At 46.4% G+C, this 26938-nt stretch overlaps 3 protein-coding genes across 9 annotated transcripts in view; 2 read left to right on the forward strand and 1 right to left on the reverse strand.

The window, feature by feature from the left end:
* The window catches only part of pds5a (PDS5 cohesin associated factor A), a 28666-nt gene extending 13464 nt beyond the window's left edge, over positions 1–15202 (forward strand). For 4 of the 7 annotated variants that reach the window (XM_060048053.1, XM_060048054.1, XM_060048049.1 and 1 more), the window contains exons 11-33: positions 95–240; positions 624–775; positions 2017–2130; positions 2878–2959; positions 3168–3216; positions 3613–3752; positions 5033–5148; positions 5758–5863; positions 7128–7288; positions 7584–7707; positions 7983–8141; positions 9367–9462; positions 9599–9735; positions 9879–10002; positions 10117–10321; positions 10620–10734; positions 10907–11039; positions 11667–11786; positions 11904–11966; positions 12537–12688; positions 12871–12955; positions 13062–13312; positions 14808–15202. In XM_060048053.1, coding sequence (XP_059904036.1) covers positions 95–240; positions 624–775; positions 2017–2130; positions 2878–2959; positions 3168–3216; positions 3613–3752; positions 5033–5148; positions 5758–5863; positions 7128–7288; positions 7584–7707; positions 7983–8141; positions 9367–9462; positions 9599–9735; positions 9879–10002; positions 10117–10321; positions 10620–10734; positions 10907–11039; positions 11667–11786; positions 11904–11966; positions 12537–12688; positions 12871–12955; positions 13062–13312; positions 14808–14811 — 2834 coding nt within the window. In that variant the 3' untranslated portion in view covers positions 14812–15202. Of the gene's footprint in view, positions 1–94; positions 241–623; positions 776–2016; positions 2131–2877; positions 2960–3167; positions 3217–3612; positions 3753–5032; positions 5149–5757; positions 5864–7127; positions 7289–7583; positions 7708–7982; positions 8142–9366; positions 9463–9598; positions 9736–9878; positions 10003–10116; positions 10322–10619; positions 10735–10906; positions 11040–11666; positions 11787–11903; positions 11967–12536; positions 12689–12870; positions 12956–13061; positions 13349–14807 lie in introns of all 7 variants that reach the window. The other 3 variants (XM_060048051.1, XM_060048056.1, XM_060048052.1) reach the window with 3 other exon arrangements.
* Positions 15203–17104: 1902 nt separating this feature from the next.
* On the reverse strand, positions 17105–21269 carry ube2kb (ubiquitin-conjugating enzyme E2Kb (UBC1 homolog, yeast)). The gene is made up of 7 exons (XM_060048082.1): positions 21006–21269; positions 20135–20228; positions 19977–20035; positions 19762–19844; positions 18996–19095; positions 18246–18374; positions 17105–17940 (listed from the first exon to the last, which is right to left on the reverse strand). The coding sequence occupies exons 1-7, from the start codon at positions 21066–21068 to the stop codon at positions 17866–17868; spliced, it is 603 nt and encodes a 200-aa protein (XP_059904065.1). The 5' UTR covers positions 21069–21269; the 3' UTR covers positions 17105–17865.
* A 1127-nt stretch (positions 21270–22396) lies between these two features.
* smim14 (small integral membrane protein 14) lies at positions 22397–26703 on the forward strand. The gene is made up of 5 exons (XM_060048083.1): positions 22397–22569; positions 22937–23026; positions 24534–24582; positions 24916–25070; positions 25157–26703. The coding sequence occupies exons 2-5, from the start codon at positions 22952–22954 to the stop codon at positions 25196–25198; spliced, it is 321 nt and encodes a 106-aa protein (XP_059904066.1). The 5' UTR covers positions 22397–22569; positions 22937–22951; the 3' UTR covers positions 25199–26703.
* Positions 26704–26938: the final 235 nt, after the last annotated feature.

The following is a 26938-nucleotide window of genomic DNA, read 5'->3' on the forward strand; positions in this document are numbered from 1 at the left end:
AAAAAAATCCCACGATGCATTCTTCTCTCAACCCTTGGTGGTTCTGTGAGCTCCGGGGTCGATTAAACGGTGTCTCTTTGCCCCGTCCAATCAGAGTACCTGAAGGTGCGCTCACATGACCCGGAGGAAGCCATCCGCCACGACGTCATCGTCACCATCATCAACGCCGGGAAGAAGGACCTGAACCTGGTCAACGACCAGCTGCTGGGCTTCGTCCGGGAGAGGACCCTGGACAAGAGGGTGAGGCGCCGGCGTCGACTCACCCACATGAGTCACTCACCCCCCCCCCCCCCCCCCCCCGTGTTCTCACACTGATCTATTCAGGGATCGGAGGAAGTGTTTCCGCTACTTGAGTGCAGCGTATTGACAGTCCACTCTTAAGTGCTTTCCGTTAGCCCTGGTTCCCAACGTGGGAGGCATAAGGATTATTTATCAACTCTTAATATGTTATCATATTATCCCTTTGAGCTTCGGGCTCTTTTGTAATGGGCCGCAATGAATCAATGACTGTAGACTGTGGGTCTTGGCTTTGTCTATAAATACCATGTGCCTTCTTCTCTCTCTCCCTCCCTCTCCCATGGTTCCCTGCCGTCCTCCCGCTTCTCCCGCTTGCCCGGCTGCAGTGGCGAGTCCGCAAGGAGGCCATGATGGGGCTGGCCCAGCTCTACAAGAAGTACTGCCTGCACCACGAGGCCGGCAAGGAGTCGGCCCAGAAGATCACCTGGATCAAGGACAAGCTGCTCCACATCTACTACCAGAACAGCATCGATGACAAGTAAGCGGGCCGCCGAGCACACCAGGCCGACCGGGACGGAGAGTCTCAGTATGCAGCACTAGTGGGGATGTTGCATTAGGGCTGGGCGATTAATCAAAATCCGAACTCGATTTAGATTTTGGCGTCAGACGATAACAGAATTTACATAATCAAGTTTTTCTTTTATAGAAAGTGGAATAACAGCTGGATACATATCTGTACATTATTTTAGATTTGAACATTTTCTTTTGGACCATTTTGTGTACTTTTTTCTGAGTGATTATGATTTTTTCCATAATCGAGCAGCCCAATGTTGCATTACTTATTATTTATTCAGCGGACGTTTTTTTCCGAAGCAACTGGATGCATAAGGGCATCGAACCATGAAGGGACCACTCATGGTTTGCAAGACTCCTTCAAGTACATGAAGTGAATCGAACAAGAAAAGAGCTTCATGGGCTGCATTTAACAAACGGAGAAACAGAAAAGATGGGAGTTTTCTTTTCATGGGCGGTGATGGAGGATGTGTAGGATGTGTTTCTGCTACCCCCCTTTTTAGTCAGGGAGTACCGGGCCGTTGCAGAGAGTAGTGGACGGGCTGGGGTGTATGGGTTTGCCCATGTCCTGGATGAATGGCAGGCTGCCGAGGAGCGATGAGGTGGGGGATGACTTGGGTACGCTGAAGACCAGCCGGCTACTGAGTTGTGGTTGAGCTACAGCGGTTGACTGGCACATGCGGGCAGACAGACAAATGCACAGCTTTCTTCAAGGCTCTTGTCGACTTGCTTTCAGCCTAGCTCAGCTCTCTTCGAGCTGGTCTGGCCAGCGCCGAACTGTAACGAGTGTTGATGGTTCTTGTTTTGCACCAAAGGAGGAAATACGCTCTGGCTTTGTTTTTTACTGCAGCCTTCATGCATTGTTCAAAATGTGCTTTCCTTGCCTTTTTCTCCACGGATCCGAATTGATTTTTAGAGAGAAAAGAATGTCTGGGTTTACTGAGTTGTGGGTGGATGACTCTGTTGCTCTTTGGATGCGCGTGATTTCAAATGACAGGTGACCCAGTGCTACACAGTGATACTACGTTTTCTGATGTATTATACGGTACAAGGACTCGAATATGGAAGGGTTATGGAGGGTTTTCTCAAAGCTGCGGAGGATGAATTGTTAATTGCCATATCTCCGTCTGAGAGCTCTTGGCTTTTCTGCTATCTGCATCTTCCTTAATGTATCTCACCATGCCATCTGTGCTCACTGATCCTCAGGTTACTAGTGGAGAAGATCTTCGCCCAGTATATGGTTCCCCACAGTCTGGACACGGAGGAGAAGATGAAGTGTCTTTACTATCTGTACGCCTGCCTGGACACAAACGCCGTCAAGTCAGTACTCCACACGCACACACACACACACACACACACACACACACACACACACACACACACACACACACACACACACACACACACACACACACACACACACACACACACACACACACACACACACACACACACACACACACACACACACACACACACACACACACAAGAACGCAGACACACACAGACACAAGAACGCAGACACACACAGAAACTGGATGAACTCCTTGAACACGTTGATCCATAGCTGCTGTAGAAGCTTCTGTGGGTCTGAGAGTTGTAAAGCAAGAGAGTGGAGGAGAGCCGAAGAGAGCACAATCGTGAAAATAAACAAGGCAAATAAAACTGCAACCTCCTACATGTCTCTCATTGGATGGCCTTGTAAGCCAAGGAGATGGATGGGAAAGATTGATGGGAAAGACAGGCAGTCAGCCAGAAAACATGCTCAGAGTATTTCACTCGCCAGCGGGCGATCGTTATGGGATTTCGAAAACATTACGCTCAAATGAAAAGCTCTTGAATCTTCTCTACAGCCCCTTTTTAATAGTATGAAACCAACATGATATTTAGGTCACCAGGTAGAATACAATACACTGTAGCAGATTTAGGTCATTTCGATTTTTTTTATACAAATAGTTCCCCCATTGATCAATCGATGGAAGAAGATAATGGGCTTGTCTGGTTGGCTACAGTTCTCTGGTTACATGTCCCTTCCTGCCACCTGATGGCGTCTCGGTCTCTCCTCAGAGCTCTGAATGAGATGTGGAAGTGTCAGAACATGCTCCGGGGACTGGTCCGGGAACTGCTGGACCTCCACAAGCTGCCACCGGTGAGCGCACACGTGCACACACGCACGCATACACACGCGCACGCATACACACGCGCACGCATGTACACATGCCTGTACATATAGTTGTGTCTCCATCTGTCTATTTTTAAATGGATGTATTCCCCTCCCACCGAAAGATGAATGCTTATTTTAACTGTGCCAAATGCTGGGTTCAAAGTGTAAACTTTTTTATCTTTCTCCCATTTAGTGTGAGGCCAATAATACAGGCATGTTTGGAAAGCTGATGACCATTTCCAGTAAGTCTACACGATATACACACAGAAGCGTGCACACAGTAGACACACACACACACACACACGTACACACACACACGTACACACACACACACACACGTACACACACACACACACGTACACACACACGTACACACACGCGTACACACACACACACGTACACACACTCGTACACACACACACACGTACACACACACACACGTACACACACGTAAACACACACACGTACACACACGTAAACACACACACGTAAACACACACACACACACACACACGTACACACACACGTAAGCACACACGCACACACTCACACACACAGTGGCCACACGTGTCTGTGTGTTCCTGTCATGAAGCCATGGTTCTGCCCGCCCCGGCTCACTGGCCCGCTGTGTGTTCCAGAGAACCTTCCGGACGCCGGCAAGGCCCAGGACTTCATGAAGAGGTTCAACCAGGTGCTGGGGGAGGACGAGAAGCTGCGCATCCAGCTGGACACTCTCATCAGCCCCACTTGCTCCTGCAAGCAGGCCGAGATCTGTGTGGTGAGACACGCACACACACACACGCACGCTGTCACAACTGGCTCTGGAGCCAGACCCAATAGGGAGTTCACATAGAAACAGCTTTTCAAAAGAGATTGTCAACCTTGTCAACTTCCTTAGGAGTAACCAGAACACAACCATTAACGTTAATGAATGAACGCGGGGTGTCAGTAGGGGGCAATGTGTCGGTGTGTTGAGCGTCCAGCAGCTCTGGCTGGGGGAATACTAAAACAGAAGAAAAACGAGTAGCACGAGCCTACAGAGGAGTGTATCAGAGCGAGAGAAGTTAAATAGACTGCACAGAAGCAAAGGTGCACTGTATCACCAGAGGATCCCGCCTCTCTCTAACCATTGGACGGCCCGTGAGGTCAGATACGCGACGGGCAGAGAGGGAGAGATCGTCACAACACACGCTATCATTTTTGAAAAATGGATTCGGTTTAGGGATATCCGTCCCGTCGCCGTGTCACTGTAGTCCTTGCGTGAGCGGCCATGCAAACACTCCTAATCCCTCAAAGTCCCAGCAAGGCTCGGTTCAAATGGGTGCTCCTCGATAGAAACAGAGAGGCGCCCGTGGGTCCATATTTTACAGATACCAAATATTTACAGGTACCAGATACTAATCCTTATAAAGACCATATATGCCTTTAATGTTTATAAAGGTAGGCGCTAGGGGTGTGCACGTGTACACGTGTAATCGGTTAGTAAATGATAACCGTTGAGGAAAAATCAGTGAACGGAAAAATAAATAAAAATAATAATCACTGTGCTATTGTTTCAATGGCAATCGCGACGGTCCATACTTTCAACATAAAGTTTACACATTTATAATTCGAAATTCGTCCCAGTTCGAAATTCGACCCTTTATACCACAGATACTCTAGGGTCTATACCATATAACCGCGTTTTCTGATTACAGTTGAATGTAACGGTAAGCTGACAACATCCTAATTAACCACACAGAGATAACCATGGCAACCGGTCAAACAAATTCTTTTTGCGATCATTCTGCTCGCGCATCCACCGTGTTGATAAACAAATAAACCCCCTATTGAACGAAGCTAAACCGAGTGAGCGACTGCGGTCCACCGTAAAAAAAAAAAAAATCATTAATTAATTTAAATAAAACGTAACCGTGTAACGTTGACAATTTTTTGTAACCGTTCACACCACTAGTAGGTGCTATTATGCCATGGTATTTCTTTTTAAATGCTGCCTTTAGGGGTTGAGGTGGTTGTTCGTTGGTAGTTAATATAGTGTGTGTGTCCGTGTGTTTTCAGAGGGAGATCACCCGGAAGCTGACGTTCCCCAAGCAGCCCACCAACCCCTTCCTCGAGATGGTCAAGTTCCTGTTGGAGCGCATTGCCCCTGTCCACATCGACTCTGAAGCCATCAGGTCAGTGGGACGCCACTGGTTTATCAGACGCATACCTCCTGGTTTAGCAAACGCTTTCCATCGTGAAGAGGATCCTCGTTTCAGATCGGCTCCGCTCTCTACATTCATTAATCATCCAAATTAATTCGTTTTTTTACAAATGCTCCGTTTGTTCGGAAGGGATGTGAACACAATGCATCACCAGTCCCTCCAGATTGGATTCTCAGGGGGACCGCCACACAATGCCCCACTGTGAGCACACACACGCCCGTCTGACTCCACACGAGACCCAGCGTTATGCACTCCCCTTGTGTTCGCCATGATATTGTGTAACACACACACGCGTGCCCAGACCCAAAAGATAATGCATTGGAACAGGGTCCTTCCTATGCACTGAGACACCTCCTGGTGGAGCGGTGTAACTGCAGCCCTGCAACCAGTGCTGGTGTTAACCCTTTACATGCAATGGAAAAACATGGCAGGGGAAGGGCCAAAAGCCTTTTTTTATTGGCTTGTTTTTGTCACGTTTGCCGCCACATTTTTGCAACATTATATCACCCGTTTTAAGTTATTTTAGGTTATTGAGCTGGGAGATGGATGCATCGTTTCTAAGTGTGTGTTTTATTTCAGCGCCCTGGTAAAATTGCTTAATAAGTCTATCGAGGGCACGGCCGACGACGACGAGGAGGGAGTGACGCCAGATACCGCCATCCGATCCGGGCTGGAGCTGCTCAAGGTAACCCCCGGGGGCCTGGACACGCTCACTGTTTGGTGATCTCATGTTTTGATGACTTCCTGAAGGGAGATGAGCAACGTTGTGCTTTTGAAACGACTCCACAGATCTGAGTTTAGAGACGTTATGTTGTTGATTAGTTCATAGCTCTCAGTTCCCTAAAGGGAATTTAGTGACGTAGTGTTTTGATGACCTCAAGGTTCCCCGTTGTCAGGGAGAGCTTAGAGACGTAGTGTTCTGATGACTTCAAGGTTCACCGTTGTCGGGGAGAGCTTAGGGACGTAGTGTTCTGATGACTTCAATGCTCACCGTTTTCCTGAAGGGAGTTATTCAACATTATGTTTGGAGTTTTTCCTTCACCTTCCAAGGATTTTAGACCTTGGGCGATTTTTTCATAAAAAATCCGATTTCCGATTTAAATCGATTTACACAAAAAAGCATTATGGCAGGCCCTGCCATTGTAAACAGTGTAACCTGTAACATAACATAAAATGTAAAATATATAAAATATAAAATAAAATATTTCTGTAAACATAAAATATTTCTAATGATAAGAGGACTTCTGATAAAGTGCCAACATAACATTCAAACTTTCAACACTGGTCATAAATATACAGTGTTTTGCAAACGGTAATAATTACCTTAAGAAAGGGAATAGTAACGGGAGAAGAATGAGGAAAAACACACACGCACGCAGCTCTTTCCTTCACTCGTCTGTATTGAATGAGGAAGAGGAGTGCGATCCCCCTACTGGAGCCCCGAGGCATTACCAACAGATCGACGAATTATTAAACCACACAGATATATTTCAAATGAATTATGTTTACCTCAAAATAGATTATACATACATGAATAAATTGTGGTAGGCTATACAACTTGTCAAACTCGCTGCCATGTTTGTGTATCACTTTGGTAAATGCGCGCTCTGTGCGGGGGGAGGGCTGAGCCCATTCCAAACTACGGGAGCTGAGAGGGAAGCGTTTGCGGATGTTGAAGAGAAAACCGATTTTCATTTGAACAAGTCGACGTGAGCTACACACTCGAATTAATCGATAAAATCGGTTTATCGCCCAGCCCTAGTCTCAAGCCCGGAAAACAATAGTAATGTCACAAGGTTTGGTTGGGGGGGGTGATGGCTAATGAATCACCTTCACAAGCAGTCCCATCACAAACCGGTTCAATAGCGGCTGCGGTTGGGGGGGGGGGGGCGACCTAGCCTGCTGCCTCTTCAGCCCCCCGTGGGTTAACCCCCGGCTGTCCTGTGCAGGTGCTGTCGTTCACCCACCCCACGGCGTTCCACTCGGCGGAGACGTACGAGTCCCTGCTGCAGTGCCTGAAGATGGAGGACGACAAGGTAGCAGAGGCGGCCATCCAGATCTTCAGGAACACGGGCCAGAAGATCGAGACGGAGCTGCAGCAGATACGATCGTAAGGGAAACGGGTGTGGGCTGTGTTATTATTTTTGTTTGTTTCTGTGGGTGAATGTGCGTGTTCCTGTGTGTGTGTGTGTGTGTTCCTGTTTGTGTGTTTTTCTCTGGGTGTTGGTGTGTTTTTGTGGTTGTGAGTGTTTCGGTGTGGATGTGTGTGGGTTTCTGTGTGTGTGTGTGTGTTTGTGTTTTTCTCTAGGGGTGTGTGTGTGTGTGTGTGTGTGTGTGTGTGTGTGTGTGTCCTGAGGGTTTGGGGGTTCGGCGGGCTCTGTCCCTAATGCCTATGTGCCCCCCAGGACTCTGATCCCCGTCCTGCACCAGAAGGCCAAGCGGGGCACGCCCCACCAGGCCAAGCAGGCCGTCCACTGCATCCACGCCATCTTCAACAACAAGGAGGTGCAGCTGGCACAGATCTTTGAGGTACGACGGCGCACAACGCTTTACATCTGTCCAGGTGGTCGTGGTTGACAATTTGTGCAATCAATCACTCAAAATGAAACATCACCCAATACAATACAAATCCACCTCTCTGTTGAAGCCCCAGCTTTGTTTCTTTGTTGTAAGAATGACGTTTATGTCTGCAAGACCGTTACCGGTGTCATTTCCGACGCCGTGCTAACAGAAGTCTTGTTGTCCGTTTGGCCTCCTCCTGTAGAAGTGACACTGCTCCCTCTCTCTCCCTCCCCCCTCCCCAGCCTCTGTCGCGTAGTCTCAACGCAGATGTCCCAGAGCAGCTCATCACCCCGCTGGTCTCCCTGGGCCACATCTCCATGCTGGCCCCAGATCAGTTCGCCTCCCCCATGAAGTCCATCGTGGCCAACTTCATCGTCAAAGACCTGCTCATGAACGACAGGGTAGGCGGCGCACACCCCCCATCCGGACACGAGAGCACTAGGGCTGTAACGATACACAAATTCACGATTCGGTTTGTATCACGATTTTTGACCCACGGTTCGATACATCCCACGATTCTTTTAAATTTAAAAAGCATTTTATTTAAACAACACTTAAATACCAATTATCTTAATGTAACATTTAATAACAAATAATTTGGAACACTGAACAGATTTGAACCGAAATAATACTATTAAAGTATAGCTAAATTAATAAAGAAATAACCAAAGATTGCAGTTGGAGGAAGCTTTTTGCTGGTAGGCATAATAGGGCCCCTTTAACTGTTTGGTTGGTTTATTCAAATATCCTTATTAGCGCTTCTTATTAGGCTATGTAGCTTAAATAATGACATAATCAGGCCCTATAGAATGCAACATGTTTAATAGCCTAACTTTCAATAGATGAGGAAAAACATGAACGTCGCAATAACGAGGCATAGTGTTACGAGTAGCATGTGTGTGCGGGAGAATGGCAGTGTGCGTATGCGTGTGTGAGTGACGTCAGCGAGTGAGTGGACGAGCGAGGAGAGCGAGCGGTAGCGCGTGTGTCTAGTGAAGAAGCGAACGAGTCCGGTAGAATAAAGTACCCATCCTGTCAATAATCGGTGGCCGCTTCATTCCGACCTATAAGCAGACAAACTGCCGGTCAAATCACACAAAACAATAGAGACAGGATCACACAGGCAATTTTTTTCGCGCTTGGCCCACTCTGGATAAATGTCGTTCATATCGCATATGAGGACTTCAACGGCTGTGGAGAAATGCAATCCTCCGTAGCCACGGAGAGCTGTTATCACAGAGAGGGCATCTCGTCACATATTTACGGCATCGATAGGAGGGGGCGCTGTCAGCAGACTATTATTTAGACAAATTATTAGCAAATTTCAATCGGACAATTTGACCGAAGAGTTAGAAAGGGCATATCGCGCTTCTGCCTTCTCACACCGCGAGACAGGATCGTGGCTTAGAGTATCGCGATTTTCGGTTTGATACGCGTATCGTTACAGCCCTAGAGAGCACACACACACCTATGCTATAGAGCAAGCCGGCCAACGAACACATTGAAAAACTAACGTGTCCTCACCGGTACGCTCACAAATGTGTACGGCCTCCTTTCATGTGACACCGTGGAGAAGTGAGTGTGTGTGTGTGTTTTTAAAATGTGACGCTTTTGAACGTGGCGAAGGCGGTAACGGTGAACCTCTGCCTCCAGTCAACGGGGAACAAGAACGGGAAGCTGTGGAGCCTGGACGACGAGGTGTCGCCCGAGGTCCTGGCCAAGGTGAGACGCTGCCTCTGGAGCGCAGTATAGAGGAGCACCTATCAGAGAACCTGTTGTCAAAACCCCGTCGGGGTACTGCAACCGTCACACCTGACCTGTCGCCGTCGCCCGTCTCCCCCCCCCCCCACCACCCCAGGTCCAGGCCATTAAGCTTCTGGTACGCTGGTTACTGGGAATGAAGAACAACCAGTCCAAGTCGGCCAACTCCACGCTGCGCCTGCTGTCGGCCATGCTGGTCAGCGAGGGCGACCTGACGGAGCAGAAGAAGATCAGGTGACTAGAGCTCCAGGACAAAGACGTCCGACATCGACGACGGACCGGCATGTTCAACCGACAAAACCCCTCTCTTTATGAGTGGACGAGCTCAGGCCAGTCCTGGTATTCTTCCATTTGGTAACGTGTCTCTCCCCTCCTAGTAAATCGGATATGTCTCGCCTGAGGCTGGCTGCAGGGGGCGCCATCATGAAGCTGGCCCAGGAGCCCTGCTACCACGACATCATCACGCCGGAGCAGTTCCAGCTTTGCGGGCTCGTCATCAACGTGAGTCCACCCTCTTGTGTGTTTTTTGTGACGTGTGTGTGGGGGGGGAAACGAATAAACCGCCGGAAAAAACCCAAATGCTGACGCGCTCGCGCGCTTCCCCCCGTGCTGCAGGACGAGTGCTACCAGGTGCGGCAGATCTTCGCCCAGAAGCTGCACCTGGCGCTGGCCAAGCTGATGCTGCCGCTGGAGTACCTGGCCGTGTTCGCACTGTGCGCCAAAGACCCCGTAAAGGAGCGGCGAGCACACGCACGCCAGTGTCTCCTCAAGAACATCACCGTCCGCCGAGAGTACATCAAACAGAACCCCCTCGCCCAAGGTGCGTTCAGAACGAGTCCTGTAAACCACGTGATGAGCACTGAGTTCTAGGTCTGTTCAGTATGTTTACATGATAGTACTGTAAACCACGTGATGAGTACTGAGCTCTAGGTCTGTTCAGTATGTTTTTTAGCACTGAAGGTGGAAATACTTCAGTGTATACTCAAAGAAGTATCTTTGAGTAAAAGTTCATTCATTGTTTTATTTTAACTGCAGCAGCTAAATCATTCGGTGTTCAATCCAAAACAACGCAGTGTTTTGGTTACATCTGACCCCGGCCCTTTTTTTGTCCCGTCCAGAGAAACTGGTGTCCCTCCTCCCGGAGTACGTAGTGCCGTTCATGATCCACCTACTGGCGCACGACCCGGACTTCACCAAACCCCAGGAGTACGACCAGCTCAAGGACATCAAAGAGTGGGTTTCATGAAGCTTCCTCCGCTCTCGCTCTGCTGTCCCAGAGCCCCAGAGAGCTCCAGGCTTTAGTCCGGATCATTGTTATTACCTGTGCTATTGTTACCCTCCGTGTCCACTGCCACACAGAGCGAGAGTGTTCCGGTGTGCTCACCGCCGTCCTCTTCTGCCGCAGGTGCCTATGGTTCATGCTGGAGGTGCTGATGACCAAGAACGAGAACAACAGCCACGCCTTCCTGAGGAAGATGGTGGAGAACATCAAGCAGAGCAAGGACGCGCAGTGTCCCGACGACGTGAAGGCCACCGAGGTACACACCCAGGCGCACAGACATGCATTCACTCAGTCACAGACATGCATTCACTCAGTCACAGACATACAAGGGCACACGCATGCACGTGCACGCACATGCATACGCGCACACGCAAACAGGTACACGCGTGCACAGGTAAATGCACAAGCACATGCACGCAGTTGTCAAATATGCACACTTACCTGGGCTAATTAAGTCATACATTATTTATTTACTCCAAATTAAATCAGGTCTCACTGGCTCTGATCGCAGCTGGTATCTTGTATCCAGACAGACTGATTGCACCCCTGAAACACCAGCCTCCCACGCTGACCGTCTGATTAGTATTCTCCATAAACATGAACCACATATTCATCTTGTTACCGTAGAGCAACATTTTATTCTGTTTAAGTGTAGGATCCCCATCTCATGCGGTAAACTAACAGGCAGTTATCATGACAACTCCGGCGTGTGTATGGACTCAAACACGAGAACTAATCACTGTGACGTTATCTCGCGAGCCGACTTTGTTTAAGTTCGAGGGAATCTGTGACAATGTATAAATTATGATTGCCGGGGTTCAGCCGTCAGTGTTTTGCACGGGCTTCAGCCTGACGGCGTCGTTTGTGTTTCCGTGGGTTACAGAAGCTGTACATCGTGTGCGACGTAGCTCTGTTTGTCATCGCCAACAAGAGCACCGCGTGCCATCTGGAGTCCCCCAAAGACCCCGTCATACCGTCCAAGTTCTACCTCATCCAGGACAAGGTGAAGCCAACACTCCCACGTTAACCAATCGTTTCCAGGAAACATTGGCGAGTTCTGAGCCAAGGCGCATTTTGAAATGGATGCTAATCAAAGATGCTTTTCCTTTCTGGTCACCAGGACTTCAAAAACGACAAAGACTACTTGTCAGCAGAGATGAGACAGATGCTGCTCACTGGGAAGGTACGTCCTGGTTCTTCAGGTGGTGTTCACTCTCCGGCACTTCAGCTTCCTAGAGGGATCCTGTTGCACTATTGTTCCACCTAGCTTACCAACGGCAGGCTTTATGAAATATCGAATGTTACCCTGTAAGACGACACTTCTGCTTATGGTTCTCCAAGAGGGTTCAATTGAATTGTATGTCTGTCTTCTGAAAGGCACTACTCAAACCAAAGGCTGTCTGCCGTTATCATACCACTCTGTTGCTTCTCGTCTGACCCCTTCGGCCGAAAGGTTGCATTGAAACACATCGAAGACCACTGCGAACTACACATTGGCGTGTGCGTTCTCAATGGCGCGAGATGCATGGCGCTCCCACGCACCGCGCTGATTCGCTGGTTGTGTACTAGCAGCACACAACCAATCAGGAGCATCCAATCCTCCAGCGCTCTCAGACTCTGCATGTTGAACCTGCAAACCCTACTCGGGTTTGGGACCTGGTTGTGAACCAGGGCCTTCAGAGTGCTGGTGGTTCCCTAGCCCCGGCCTCGTGGTAGCATGCTAACCAGCTGTGCTCTTCTCTGTGCCATGCAGCCGAAGCCCAGCCCGGTGCTGGGGGCCGTAAACAAGCCCCTCACGGTACCCGGGAGGAGGGTCTTCATCAAGACCCCCACCGTGGGCTCGGACCCCGCCAGCAACGCCAGCACCAACTCCCAGAACAGCCCGCAGACCCTCATCAAGAACAGGTAGAGACACACACACACACACACACACACACACACACACACACACACAGACACACACACACACACACACACACACACACACACACACACACACACGGGGCGGAGGTCCCTCTTGGCTGGACAGTCAGGGGACGTCTGCTCATCCTGTTGTGACTGACGGCGTGCTCGTCTTGTTCCCATAGTAACGCGGTAACAGAATCGACGGTGGCCGGCGCCCGGGAGAACAACGAGAACCCCGTCATCAAGAACGACGACGGCGGCAAGAAGGTACCGCCGTCGTCCCCCCTCCTGCCGCGCGTTCTCCAGCCCAGGACGTCTGACGATCCGCCTCGTTCCTACTCACACACTGACCGCTCTCTCTCTCCCCCCCTAGGCGGAGGCGGGTCAGAACACGGCGCCCACGGCCACGCCGGGGGCCACGGTGCCCAAGCGGCGCGGACGCCCCCCCAAGTCGGCGAGCGTGGCGGCCAGTCCAGCCGGGGCGGTGGAGAAGGAGGTGGTGGTGGTGGCGGTGGCCGGGGCGGGGCGCGGCAGGAAGAGGCCGTCCGAGGGCGTACCGGAGGCCAAGGTGTCCAAACAGCAGCCCAAGGACGACGGGGGGAAGAGAGCCATCGCCCTGCAGAGGTGAGGAGGGGAGGGGGGAGCCATCGCCCTGCAGAGGTGAGGAGGGGGGGGGGGAGGAGGGGGGTGGACCTGGGGAGGGGAGGGGGGGAGGAGACAGGTGGACCTGCAGGGGGAGGAGGTGGGGAGGGCAGGACAAGGGGAGGAAAGAGAACCGGTCCAGGCAGACTCAAGCCCAGTTCAGATCAAACACTTGTGAAGACAGAAGGTAGTTTGAGCCCCCCAGAGAAGGTTTAGGCAGTGAGGTGCAGTGCGTCTGAAGCAGGTCATAAGGCCGAGTGACTTGTCTACTGTAGTATTTAAACATGGAGGATGATGGACCTCCACCGTGACTTGTTTACGTAAGCAAAAGTATTTGAAATGGAATTAATATGTTGAACTTACACCTGTTTCTAAGTGCAGGTTAATCATTGGTTTCACTTGAGGTGAATTAAAGCTTCTAAAGTATGGTATTATTTAAAATGACTCGTCTCCTCAAGTTTTCAAGACAATGCTATTGGCAAACGGAAAAAATTAGTCATTGCATTTTTGCGCGTGTTGCAATGATGTCATGGCCCTGTTTCACAACAATTCCTTATGGTTATTTTGCAAGCAGTCTTATTGCAAATCTTTGATCTGAACTTGACTTAACGGAAAGTCTGTGAAAACCAGTGCAGATCCACTGTATTAAGATAATGTAGATGCCTTTGAGGAAGGGAGGGGGGAACCTAGTTAATAATCAGGGCTAGCAAACCCAGGAGAAACGGGCAACCCTGTATGCAGTGCTGTGACGTGTTGCAATTATGCCATGTAATTCTTCATGATTAGCTCCACGAGAACACAAATGAACCCAGTCAGCTGTGCTCTCTCATCAGGGGGGCCCACACGTGGCCCTGGGAGGCTTCAGCCACAGAAGGAGAGCAGAGTGGAGAGAGGGAGCGAGTTGTAGTGCAGAAGAATCCTTTCAGCCTTGGTTGCGGGGGCGAAACGGAGCGAGAGCTGGACTCCAGCCCAGAGTGTGCGAGCGTTGGCAGCAGGGCCACTGAGCTCCGCTGCCTGCGTCAGATATGGAGCGCCGGCCAAGAGCTGGCCTCTCTGTTCAGCGAGGAGGAGGACTCCGCCGCCGCCAGTTCTGAGACGGGGGCCTCTCAGAGCGACCCAGGCAGAGCAGAGAAGGCAGGGAGCCTGATAGTGAGTTCCCCTAGGGAGCCCAGGACCTTTGGGGACATGAGGCTATACGGGTCCCTTTGGGGCGGCTGTTAGTCTGGTAACCAGTTGCATGCCGACATGCCCCTGAGTTGGTATCCAGCTCGTCTCATAGTGTACCAAGCCTACTGAGTATAGGGCGAGATGTTGTATCAGGACCCAGGGTCGAGTAGAACTGTGTTCCAAATACGTGTCAGGTTTTCATGTCCGTAATAAAATTTGTTCACATCGCGTGATTATTCATGATTTATAATGATGGCAGGTTTGAATACTGCCCCGTCTTTGGATCTAATCGTTGTTTTTGTTTTGTCAGGTAAAGAGATCCTTGAAGACAAGGAAACGGCGGGAGAAGGCTGTTGGACTGTCTTTTGACCACACACGCACACAAAACACACAACCACACACACTACCACACAAACACACACTCGTCTGACTCTAAAGCTCCTCTGGATTCCTGATGGACATTTCTTAAACAGAATATACATGCATTCACACATGCCACTGATAATCTAGGTTTTTAACACCTTTTAGTCCTACGTTTGAAATTTGTTGTATGTAGATGTTACTCTCAAAACATGAATTTTTTCCTTTACGTTCGTTGCTCTTTGCTTCTTTTGTGGAGCCGTTTTTAAGAAAAAAGGTTGGACATTTTACAAACGTTTTAATCTGGATATGATTGTTGCTTATTAAATTCCCTGGGAAAAAGTTGTTCTTGTTGCATTTTTGTCAATTCATTGATTCCAGGAAACGTTTTTATTTTCCTGTCTTCACCAATTCTACAAGTTTTTCCAAATTTCTGACGTGTAATGAAAAGTACCTGTGGTTAACTTGAGCATCAGTTAACTCAACGCAACCAAATGCTTCTGGCATGGAAACATGCATGGGGAACCTTGTTTTTCTGTATCCAAGTTATCAGTCTGTTAACTTCTGTAATATGGTTTGGGAAAATGTTTAAGGCTAGTTTGAATACTTCAGTTGCTATAAGAGATGCTAAGTATAGCTGAATACTACCAAGTATTTACAATAAAGATCCTTAACAGCAATCAAACGAAGGCACTCGAAAGTGCACATATTAATTCATTTACTATGCTGAATTTCTTTGAAAAAGTAACTGAATCACTGGCATTGTACCGAATTGTTTGGTTCTTTATTGAAAATACCCATCCCTGATCTATAGAAAATATCTACCAATTTAAAAAGAAATGTATGGGCTCTTAACAGACGTGACAAACACTGGTTTCTCAGGGATTTTTTTTAATCAAAGAAACATGACACTGTCACAATAAATAACCATGCTTTGTACTGCTGCCGCTAGCTTCAATCCATTTATCCCAAGGGAAAAAACAAGTCCCAATTCAAAGGGTGCAGCGAAACCTTCCCAATGCGTTGTCATCGTGCAAGATTGTACATGGGAAGAGAGGAGCAGGATTTTTTTTGTCCTTTCAATTTCTTATAAAATATATACAGATCCAGCCATCCATGGTGCACTTTAGTGATGATGTAAGGGCTCACGTCTATTTACAAGTGCAGGAGATGGCATCTGTACACTACCTCTCCGACTACTCTGTTATTAGGCTACTGGCGTCAGGTGTCCAGCTTTCAACCTGAAACCATCCTTGTAATGCGTGGCGTATCTGTGTGTGGAATTGGGGCAAGCTGAGGGATTGCTGAGGAGGCCTAAAGGTTCACATCGATACCCCCTCCGAATCTTTATTCCAAGCAGTCTGATACAATTGAAATACTATTGACGCTATTGTGCAGCTTGCTAGCTATAAACTCCACGTTCGAAATCAGAGGAAGTCCAGCCTCTTGTTCAGTAGGGTAAATAATAGCCATCATTTGACCATCTGTGATATTGTACAGTCACAGAAACTCATAGGTTACTTGTGTTTGTATCTATATATATATATATATATATAAAGCATTCCCTTAAATGCCATACACATGGTCCATGATTCCCTCCAGATGAGTTTTGAAGATGGATGACATTGAAAGTACCAGCTGGATATGTGTCTTGGTACAACATCCGTCTCCATGATTTGAATTGAGCGTGATGGACATGCAGCGACCGTCATGGTAGCTGGGACTTGTGCCTACTGTCCAAACTGATTTCTTTACAACTCCTTTACTGGAATAAACCTTGGATTATCAACTCTTGCCGCGTTCCTGTCTGTTGAGAACATTATGGGACTGGTCCGTAGCCTAAAAGTTGGAAGATAATCAGTTAAGCGTTAAGTAGTGTCCGGTAGCGGTTTGGGTCTTTCATCTGCATTAAGATTACGAAGCAGACAGCCAACCAACGCATTATTTAGCAAAAAAATTATCCTTATTCAGATGACAGGCCGGTGAGGTTGTGGGAGAGAGCGCTTCCTGCCAACTACGTTTTTTTTTACGCATTATTTAGCAAAAAAATAATCCTAATTCAGGTGACGGGTCGGTGAGGTTGTGGGAGAGAGCGCTTCCTGCTAACTACGTTTTTTTTTTATCAAATCATTGTCTAACATGCATTACAAGGTCAATCAATTAAATAACTAAAGGGGCCGTCTTGGGGAAGAGAAGTAAGATTAAGGGACAATAAAAACGTCTTCATATAATGTAAACTAGACAAAGTCCATATTTAAAATATTTTTATAACATCTTATAAGAAAGAAAAAGTATATAACCGTTCATTTTCAAATGTACAGACTTTTCTCTATTTACAGATATCGCTCTTCTGCTGTGCATATGTTAATACCATATTCTGCTAGTTTTCATCTTGTGGGATTGTAAAACAAAACAAAAAACCTTGTGAAAACAAGTTGATCCATACCTAACTACTATGCCAGCTCTTCACTCTCCACTGCAAAAACACAAAGCTTTTGACAGTTCCAATTGGATCACATTATATAAATACATCAACTAAATATGAATGTACATAACGGGAGTATTCAACCAGCCAGAAAATGAGTCAATAAGAATAAGTGGCAGTGCACTGTACCAGGCAAGCAACTGAAGGCATTTGCTTTGGAGGTCATCGCATAAATCATAAATCTACCGGGTTAAGGCTGCTGCTGCTGCCCTCAACGGGGACCGGGTCCGCGGCTAGGTGCAGCGTGGTGTGTCCGAGGGAACGGTGTAGTTTAACGACGGAGGGATGGATGGCTCTAGGGATGGATGAGAGACGGTGGGGAGGCAGTAGGCAGCGAGGTGGTGAGCATAATGGCCATGGGGAGGGGGGGGGGGGGGGGTAGTTTGAGGAGGAAGGCGGTGTGTATGGCGGTCACGGTGGCTGGAGGTGTGAGATGGAAGGCCTGGGTGGATGTGTTGCGTGAGGGTGGTGGAGTTGGGGGGGGGGGTTCAGTGAATGCATCGGGGGAATCTTGACACGTTTCTCAGTTGCTAAGGAGCAGTTCGGTCGCGGTCTCCACGTCCCACGACTTGGACGACAGCGCTGCTATTACTGCGTTCTAAAGAAACACCAAAAAGGAAGAAGACGTGAGTGTTTTGATACAACGTAGTACAGAGTCATTCCCATGCTCAATGTCAAGATGAATCCATTCAGAGAGAGCCGAGCCTTCTTATTGATATAGCAGCTGTTGTCTAAACACATTAAAACAGAAAAGCATGTGTAGGTTTTCCAAAAACATGCCATGCTTCATCTAGGACTAACTCGAAATCCACAAAGACTTTAGTTATGCATCATTCTATCCAATATCGGTCGTACAATTTGGACTTTTAATTCAACGGGAAAGTACAGCAAGGCGCTTCTTACCTTATCAAAGCCCATGGCACAGAGTTTGTCTATTTTGCGCGTGTAGTCGGGACTGGAGACGGGTGCAGCTGCGTAGATGTGAGACCACAGCTTGGCCGTTTGTTTGTACATCTCTGGGTTCTGCTTATACTGCACGGGAGAGAGAGAGAATCATATAGTTTGAGGCACAAAAGGAAAAACACAACCCTTTGACCAGCGTTATTTGGAGATCTTCAGCAGTTTTTTGACCTTTCCTGACCAAGTGTCTGAATCCGCCTTATTTAGGATGATTCACACATTAGACAATCAGACAGACCGGCTTGATTGAGCAGCAGGCTTTTTTGCCTTTATCCTTGGACTAACTGTACAACATGAGTTCATAATGCCTACAATTTGTGAATGAAGCTAGTCAACACTTGTCCATAGTGAAATAATTAGACCACTCTCACCGAATTAATGCTGGAAAGTAATGGGATAAAAAGCAGTACTCAAGTGATACCAAGTTAAGATTAAGCTACTACTGACATCTTGTTCACTTTTGACCCACACAGCACTCTCCAAACAACAGGCCTTGAATCAAGTCGTCATAGAAAAGGATTCATAGTTAAATATTTTTCCGCTTGCACCTCATATCGCTTTGACGTATCATAATCAGTATTTTAATCACCTAAAAACATCAAGAGTAGCTTGCGTAATATAGCAGTAGTCTGTGGTTACTTTATAGCCAATAAAGTGGCATGCATTTGGATGTTTTCTTATCATGTCCCCTACCTGGTTTGCTACGACCGCATCCTGGGGATCGTCAGGCTCAGCTGCGGCCAGGAGAGCCTGTAGAGATAAAAGCACTGTCCGTAGAGTCATAGCAGCCGCCCTGAAGAGAGAGACCAGCAGAGGTTAAAGAGAGACCGACCAATGTTTACGTGGGACCAGCAGAGGTTGAAGGAGAGACAAACAGACTTTGAAGAGGGCAGTAGAGGTTGAAGGAGAGACAAACAGACATTGAAGAAGAGAGACCAGCAGACATTGAAGAGAGACCAACAGACGAAGAGAGACTGACGTTGAGGCAGAGACCGACAGAGGTTGAGGAAGAGAGACCGACAGACGTTGAAGAAGAGAGACCAACAGACATTGAACAGAGACCAACAGACGTTGAGGAAGAGAGACCAACAGACGTTGAGGAAGAGACCAACAGGCGTTGAAGAAGAGAGACCAACAGATGTTGAGGAAGAGAGACCGACAGACATTGAAGAGAGACCAACAGACATTGAAGAAGAGAGACCAACAGATATTGAAGAACAGAGACCAACAGACGTTGAGGAAGAGAGACCAACAGACGTTGAGGAAGAGAGACCAACAGACGTTGAGGAAGAGAGACCAACAGACGTTGAGGAAGAGAGACCAACAGACGTTGGGGTAAAGGGGGGGGGGGGGGGAAGACATGGTTAAAAACAGGATTGATAATGGAATAAGAGGAAAAACTTTGTGAAAAAACACTGATGAAGCCCAACTGGGAGGATTGTCACTTTTGCTCATTCACCATTGGTCTTTTAAGATGTCCAGACAAATAGCTCCCGTCACAGAACTGATGTTAGGATGCCAAATCTTTGTGATGAACCGCACCTAGAAGGGAGAGAGATCTAATTAGGGACATTTGTGTAGTGTAGTGTGGTGTGATGCGTTTGTGTGTGTTAAAGAATGTGGATTAGACAGACAGTAATGTGAAAGAGCAGGTAAGAAACATTCTTGCTGTACCTTTGGTGGGTTAAAAGGATATGTTTCTGGGATTTTTATTTCAAGCTGAAATCTGCCACCTATAAAGAATAGCAAACATATGAAAACATAATATAACAAAACATAATCTTAACATCACCGTCTCATGTAGTATCACTTTTTATGTTGATTTGATTTACCTTCATATGGTGTGTCTGGGGGGCCAGCTATCTCTCCCCTCAGCTCTGTGAAATTCTCATCCACCAAATCTACTTTAATTTGGTTTTTACTCGTCTAATGGAGAAAAAATAAAATAACGGGAGAGTATTTGAATCCACGTAGTTCCTAAGTTAGTAAGAACACTTTCCAAACGATGGCTGTTGTATTACAAATAAAACGCTCAGTCCTGGGTTGGTATATTCTCGAAAAAACAGGATTCTGACGACTATTGTTAGTGTCCATGTACGGCTAAATGTGTTAAGCTTCCCATCAACGATCATGCCTCTTAGATCAGCGATGTGAACAAAGTTAGTCAACAATGTGATTTGGCAACAGAGACTGAACAATGACATAATGATTGAATCACCTCAGTGGTCGTTACGCAAAACAAACGTGACTGGTTATGTTGAGAAAGCTACCGTACGAATGCTAAGAGGGAGTTGTCAAAGTAATAACAGAAACAGTCACCGAAGAAAACTCTTTGGCCTTATGAATCATTTAAAATGTTCTCCAGTAAAAGGATTCATTACGTCTGAACATAATGGATTCAGGAAAAAGCTCCTCTGGTGGCGTGTCTGTTGATTATGAAGAGGGGCAGGAGGCCTCAAAAAAGAAAGCAAGCCCCGGCGTTTCCTGATCCGCCTTGCCTGGTACAGGAGCAGCTGCACCGCAGCGAGTCAAACGTAGCTGGACGTCAAGCTAGCTGAAGTTATCATTTGGGGCCTGACTAACTGCACACCGCTAGCCCATGAAACGAGTCCCCTTTACGGCGTTGACAAACCACATACACGTACACCGGAAGATCCCTTTAAAGAACGGAAAACACATGAATTGAGAAGGTTGATCGCTCACCTCTTCGCTTTTGAGAACTTCTTTGAACTCTCGCTTGATCCTTTGGACTGCAATGTTAGCCATGTTCCTCTGTTGTGTGCTACTGCAAGCTGCGGCTAGGATTGGATGTGCCCACTAAGGTCGGCGGTGGTGCTGTTCGTAGGGAATCCCCTTTGACTCCCACCTCCCTGCTCTTCTGCTGTGGTTCACGCCTATGGTTCACGCAGCACTGGAGAATGAACTGTCGTCCACACAACGGAACCGTTCAGTCGAGAAGCTCAGCGGGACCACCACATAAGAGGAGAAGCTTCATGTATTCATGAATCAAACAAGAGTGAATTATTTCCGTTCGCTTTAACATGTCAATCCAATCAAAACATAATAAATTTGCTGGCTCAACACTTAAATATTCATTTATATCATGGGATTAAGATTTCACACAAAACTTTGGGTACTGTGAGGATGAGTGTGTAAAAGTCGTATGTATTATTATGTATACATTAGCATAGGGTTAAATTACTTATTTACTTGATAATTGCCATGATGTTTAACTTTTCGTAGAAATCCATTCTCACATATCTTAATCAGTCTTTTGATAATCATCTTAGGTAAACATCTGTAGGCTGAGGGTAAACAATGGGTTCGTTTCACATTTTCTGCTATCATATTGTTTCAACCAATATTATTGATCTGTAAGCTTGTAATTGGCGGACAGAAGCTCGGCAAAATGAAGTAACATAAAAAAAAAAAGTGTCTCGAAGGTTAAATTGTTTAAACCCCGTGTAGACTGGAGTGGATGAACCTGCTGAAAGCTTTGTCCACCCGAATGAGCATTCTTCTTAAATTTGATGGATGTGTACGAATACCTCAAGATAGCAAGGTGGTCGTGTTAGAAGTCACGTCTTGTTCTGCTTAACGTAGGACACAATTTGACATCCATAAAATAATATGGTAGACTCAGTGGTAGAGATATTGCAGGCATTACTGCAAGAACCAATTAGAACAGCTGCATTCTTAATCGCAACGTCAATGTGAGAACGAGGTTAGAGTCGTAATGTGTAAGACTGAGACCCTGGCCTCACACTTTCACAATTAAAAAAAAAATCAACAACAATGTTCTGTCCCGTCTAACTGGTTGTGAAACTGTGTGACAAACCAGCTTGTCTGACTGGAGGGCGTTGGTGTAGTAATAGTAGGCTATTTGAAGAAGAGTTGAGGCACGGGCAGGCCGGTATTTATTATTTGGAGAATATATCAGTTCTAGGATGTACTTTTATCGATAAAATCATTGAAATCCTTATCTGACAGCATTGGTTACAGATAAATGCCATGCCAAGTAATTGTAAGTTACGAGCCAATTGAAATGTCACACAGTGTGCCTTTAAACTGTCCTGCTGCTCACGTGGTTTCTCCGTCTGAATCACAACAAGCGAGCAGAGCTCCGCCGAGCGGCTGTCTGGTGACCCGGTAGCACTGTTGACGCTGCTCCGCCGTGCAAGGTGTCCAACTGTACAAACAACTGGACTCGACGACGACGACGACGAAGAAGCAAGCAGAGATCGTATATTAAACTGTTCAAGCACGAGTAAGTAAGCCCTTCGACGAATCGTTGTCAAATTAAATGTTAAAACGTATGAAGCACATTAAGATGGGTAGGGGGTCGTGATATCAGGCGTCCAGTATTGCTTGCAAATGTGTACTCAATTTGAAAAAACAAACAAAGCTAGCTGGCCGGAAAATCCCAATTGTAAGCTTGCAGAATCTACCACTGTGTCTCACTGTCGAATACAATTGTTTTATATCGGATACTTGGGATTTTCAAAAGGGCATACTACCTCCCGAATCATGGGTGGCAAATGCAAATCGGAAACTGGAAATGCAAAAGCAGGTATTGTTGCATTTTGCATCGCACAGGCAGTGTGTGAGACTTCTGGCTTGTCCCAACCATAAAGGTAACTCGGAGGGACATGGCGGAGGGAGGCTACGACCCCTGTGAGTGCATCTGCACCCACGAGTACGCGATGAGACGACTCATAAACCTGGTAAGAGTTCCGACACCGGCCAGATCTGGGTCATAACATGTTCGAGGACAGGATGGATTCAAATAGTTGAGTGGAAGCAGAAAGTTTCAAGTACAGGATTGGTAGAAGAAAGTAAATCGAAGTAAAAGACCATGAGTGTTTTAAAGACGGAAATAAAGTAATTTTATTCCTTCAAGGAAATAGTCATGGCTGTATTGTAATACTGGGTTATTAAGTAGGTTGCATACACAGCCTGCATATCCTGGTTCCGGCTCGCTGTTTGTTTTGTAGCCAGGCGGGTCCCAAGTGGCCATGTACACAGGTGTAACTTACTGGGAGGGGTACCGTCTTACACGTTGCAACTTCAGCTGAAAACCTTTATTTTGGTCATGGAGCTTATTCTGAAGAAAGGGAGGGCAGAAGGGCTTTAGTGGTGCTAAGCCTTGTACTTGGCGCCAAAGGGAACACGCATTTAGAACTATGTTGGGGATTCCTTAAACTACACCCAGCCACCAATACACCAGTCATGAACAGTAGAGGATGCCCGTTATAAATTACGAAAAAAATCTACAATCCTCAAAATTATGTGAAGAAATAGAATGTTTGCCGTCATGTCAAATTATGTATTTTGTTGCACAGATCTTTAAGTTAGCAGCTAGCCCAGCTAGCTGCTAACTTAAAGGCCCCGTAAAGTCTAGCAATAAAAAATAGGTTACAAGTTACCACTTGTAACCTCTAGAGGTCACCCTCACTGCAGCCTCCAGTCTGCTCTCAGTTCAACATGAGAGGTTGGCGCTGCCGAGAGGGCTTATTCTAACCTCTTGATGGAAATAGAAGCAAAATAAGAGTTGCTTCAAGTTTGATGATGAACTCTCAATGTTTATTCTAGGCTTGTAAGTATACAGAGGTGTGTGTGTGTGTGTGTGTGTGTGTGTGTGTGTGTGTGTGTGTGTGTGTGTGTGTGTGTGTGTGTGTGTGTGTGTGTGTGTGTGTGTGTGTGTGTGTGATATCAATCATAGCATCCCTGACCATTTTTATGTTTGAGAAGTCAGCTGTTTGTTGATATGCAGTGTAATCAGACAAGTTGCAATACATTAAGGCAGTAATATGGATGTGGGCCTTCTCCCTACTCAAACAGGTGTTGAACGCATTCCACTTCATTTTACATTTAACTGAACAAAACTGAAACTTGGAGGTCAAAAACATTATATGAACAAACAATACTTATCACGTCAAACACATCAACTGGCTAGTGTAACATCAACTACACCACACGTGTAATATACAACTATGACCCAGGGTAATAAACCCATCTATTTGATTGTTTGTGTAATGTTCAGTATATATTCTACATTACTTTGATGTGAATCAAATGAATTCTTGTGACACACCTTTACGAAGGCCTACCTGGCCTTTTTAAGCCTGTGGAACGACTGAAGGTTTTCATGATGGGGACTGGATGGAATAATGACTTTTGACGCTTGCTTCTCCTCCCATTCCTCTCCTTTTCTTTTATATTCTCCTTTAGCTCAGGCAATCCCAGTCCTACTGTACTGACACAGAGTGCCTTCAAGAAAGTATGTTAGACAATTTATTTGATTTTGCCCATGTGTTTCTCAACTCAATTCTGTATTCGTTGTTTGCTCACATCTTTTCATAACGAAAGCCACTCGGGGTATTTTTCCTGCTATTTTACTTAGTTGAAGTTGGCAGCACTAGCTGCTTTTTTTTTTTTTAAGATGTGTATTTGTCTATTGCATTGTGCAAGAAGTGAAATTCAAGTGTGTGTGTGTGTGTGTGTGTGTGTGTGTGTGTGTGTGTGTGTGTGTGTGTGTGTGTGTGTGTGTGTGTGTGTGTGTGTGTGTGTGTGTGTGTGTGTGTGTGTGTGTGTGTGTGTGTGTGTGTGTCAGTACCCGGGCCGAGTGGCTCAGTGGCAAATGGAGGTGACCTCACCCTCCCCATGGTCCTCATGGGGTGGATGATCCTGGCTCTGCTCCTCTTCCTGCTGCGCCCGTCCAGCCTCAGAGCTCCTCGTTCCCTCGGCAAACCCTCTGGACCCTCCAACGTCAGTACAGGTTCATACACGTCTCTCCCCCTCTTGTGGATCACGAGAGGTGTACTGAACGGACTGTGTTGTGTGTCTGATTGCAGAGGCACGAGAGGCACCATGACCCATCCCCGCCCGTCGACTAAGGTTACCACCAGAACCCCGCCGGCATAAAGAGTTAACTGGACCGTGCCAAACCACCTGTCCATCAATCGATTCTGCTAACCCCGGCCCCTTGGTTAATCTCTTCCTCTTTAGGGTTCTCTATTGCTTTCACCTGTTTTTCTTATAAAATGCATTTGAAGAACCCCCCCCCCCCCCCCCCCCCCCCCCCCCCCGCCCCTCGACACTCTCACAAGAGGTGGTTACATTCCGATGAGTCTGCAGTGGGAGGGATGGGAGAGACCTCATTTATTATGGAGATATTTAACTTTTTATCAGGGACGGATTAGCCTCTGTTCTCATTCATGCGCAACGATGAGGGTGGATGGGTTGAGATTCCTAATAACACATTCCACTTTGAGAACCATTGCCAATGATGATGTAACGGCTAATCCAGTTGCCTATCTGAAAGGAGCCTTGGCGAAAGGATAAAATGTTATCTCGGAAATTTGAGGGCTGTTAATAGCTGCTGCTTAACAAAAGTTAAATAGTGAATGTTCCATTATCCTGGCTCACAAATTGTGGTACAGAAAACGTGGCATAGAAAAATGGTCTTAGTGAATAAAATTGGCATGCCTCCTGCAGACCAGAGAAGAAATCTGTAATCTATAATCGAATTTGAATCATTGTACACCAACTATGTTAACCGTATAGAGGCTGTGTCTGTAAAGCACCCATTTTATAAGCACTTTTGTTAAAGGATGTTAATGCCTGATAGTTTGTTATTCTGCTATGTAAGGGGGTGCCCATGGAAATATTTAGAAGGCTATTGGAAAGACTGCTTCATTTGGCAAGTAGGAATGATATATATATAGATATGATATGAATTCAGGGTGAACATCTTTTCCATTCCACAACACTGTCCCTTCAAATTCTTTGAATAGCCCTTCTTTATTTGTTTGTAGAGCAGGAGTTCAATAATCCCAGTGGTTTTGGTAATTGGTCTTTAGCTAGAAAATGTAGTTGTATTGAAGACATATTGCAGTGCCAATGTAAGGTGAATAGTTTTGTTGTCTATACCGAAGTAGCGTGAGAGGACGGGGGCTCATTTCTGCAACATAATTTATTAGCAATCGCTATGAAATGCATATTGAATTGTAATCTTAGAACCGTAAGGTAGTTAACTACGAAATTACCAGGCTTTGAGATCATTGCCATTTGAACAAGTTTTACTTTGGACTTTGATTTCCAATTTTATAATGGGTCTACAAGTGAACTGGGAACTACTGTACTAAATATTTGGTACAGCTCAATTAGTCACATACAGAGTTAGACTCATCTCTGCGCCTCCTTCTAAGATCTGTTTTACTTTGAAATCAGTCTTTCTATTATGTCCTTGGTGGGAAATGCCTTGGAAAACTTGGGTATTTTTTATTATGGATTGAGAAAGTAATAGATTGGGAGGATTACTGCACAACCTGTGACTAAGAAAAGCCTTTAACTATGCACTTTTCTTTATAAACCAATAAATAAAATGAAGATAATATTACTTTGTTGTTTTGTCATGTTTTTTTATGTATATTGTTTTGTTTCTTGTCTTTTGAATTTTGATCAATCAGCAATAATATTCATTAGCTGATATCATTGATTTAAACTTAACTGGTCATGTGGTAACGGATTAAAATTTATTAATTTCTACTTAAATGTATAATACATAAAATCAAATGGTATGTCATGGTGTTGAGACAGATTTGACGGTCCTTGACTCTATATTCAGCGTGTTC

The sequence above is a fragment of the Gadus macrocephalus genome, chromosome 3 (genome assembly GCF_031168955.1).
Source record: "Gadus macrocephalus chromosome 3, ASM3116895v1".
In the NCBI taxonomy this organism is placed as follows: Eukaryota; Metazoa; Chordata; class Actinopteri; order Gadiformes; family Gadidae; genus Gadus; species Gadus macrocephalus.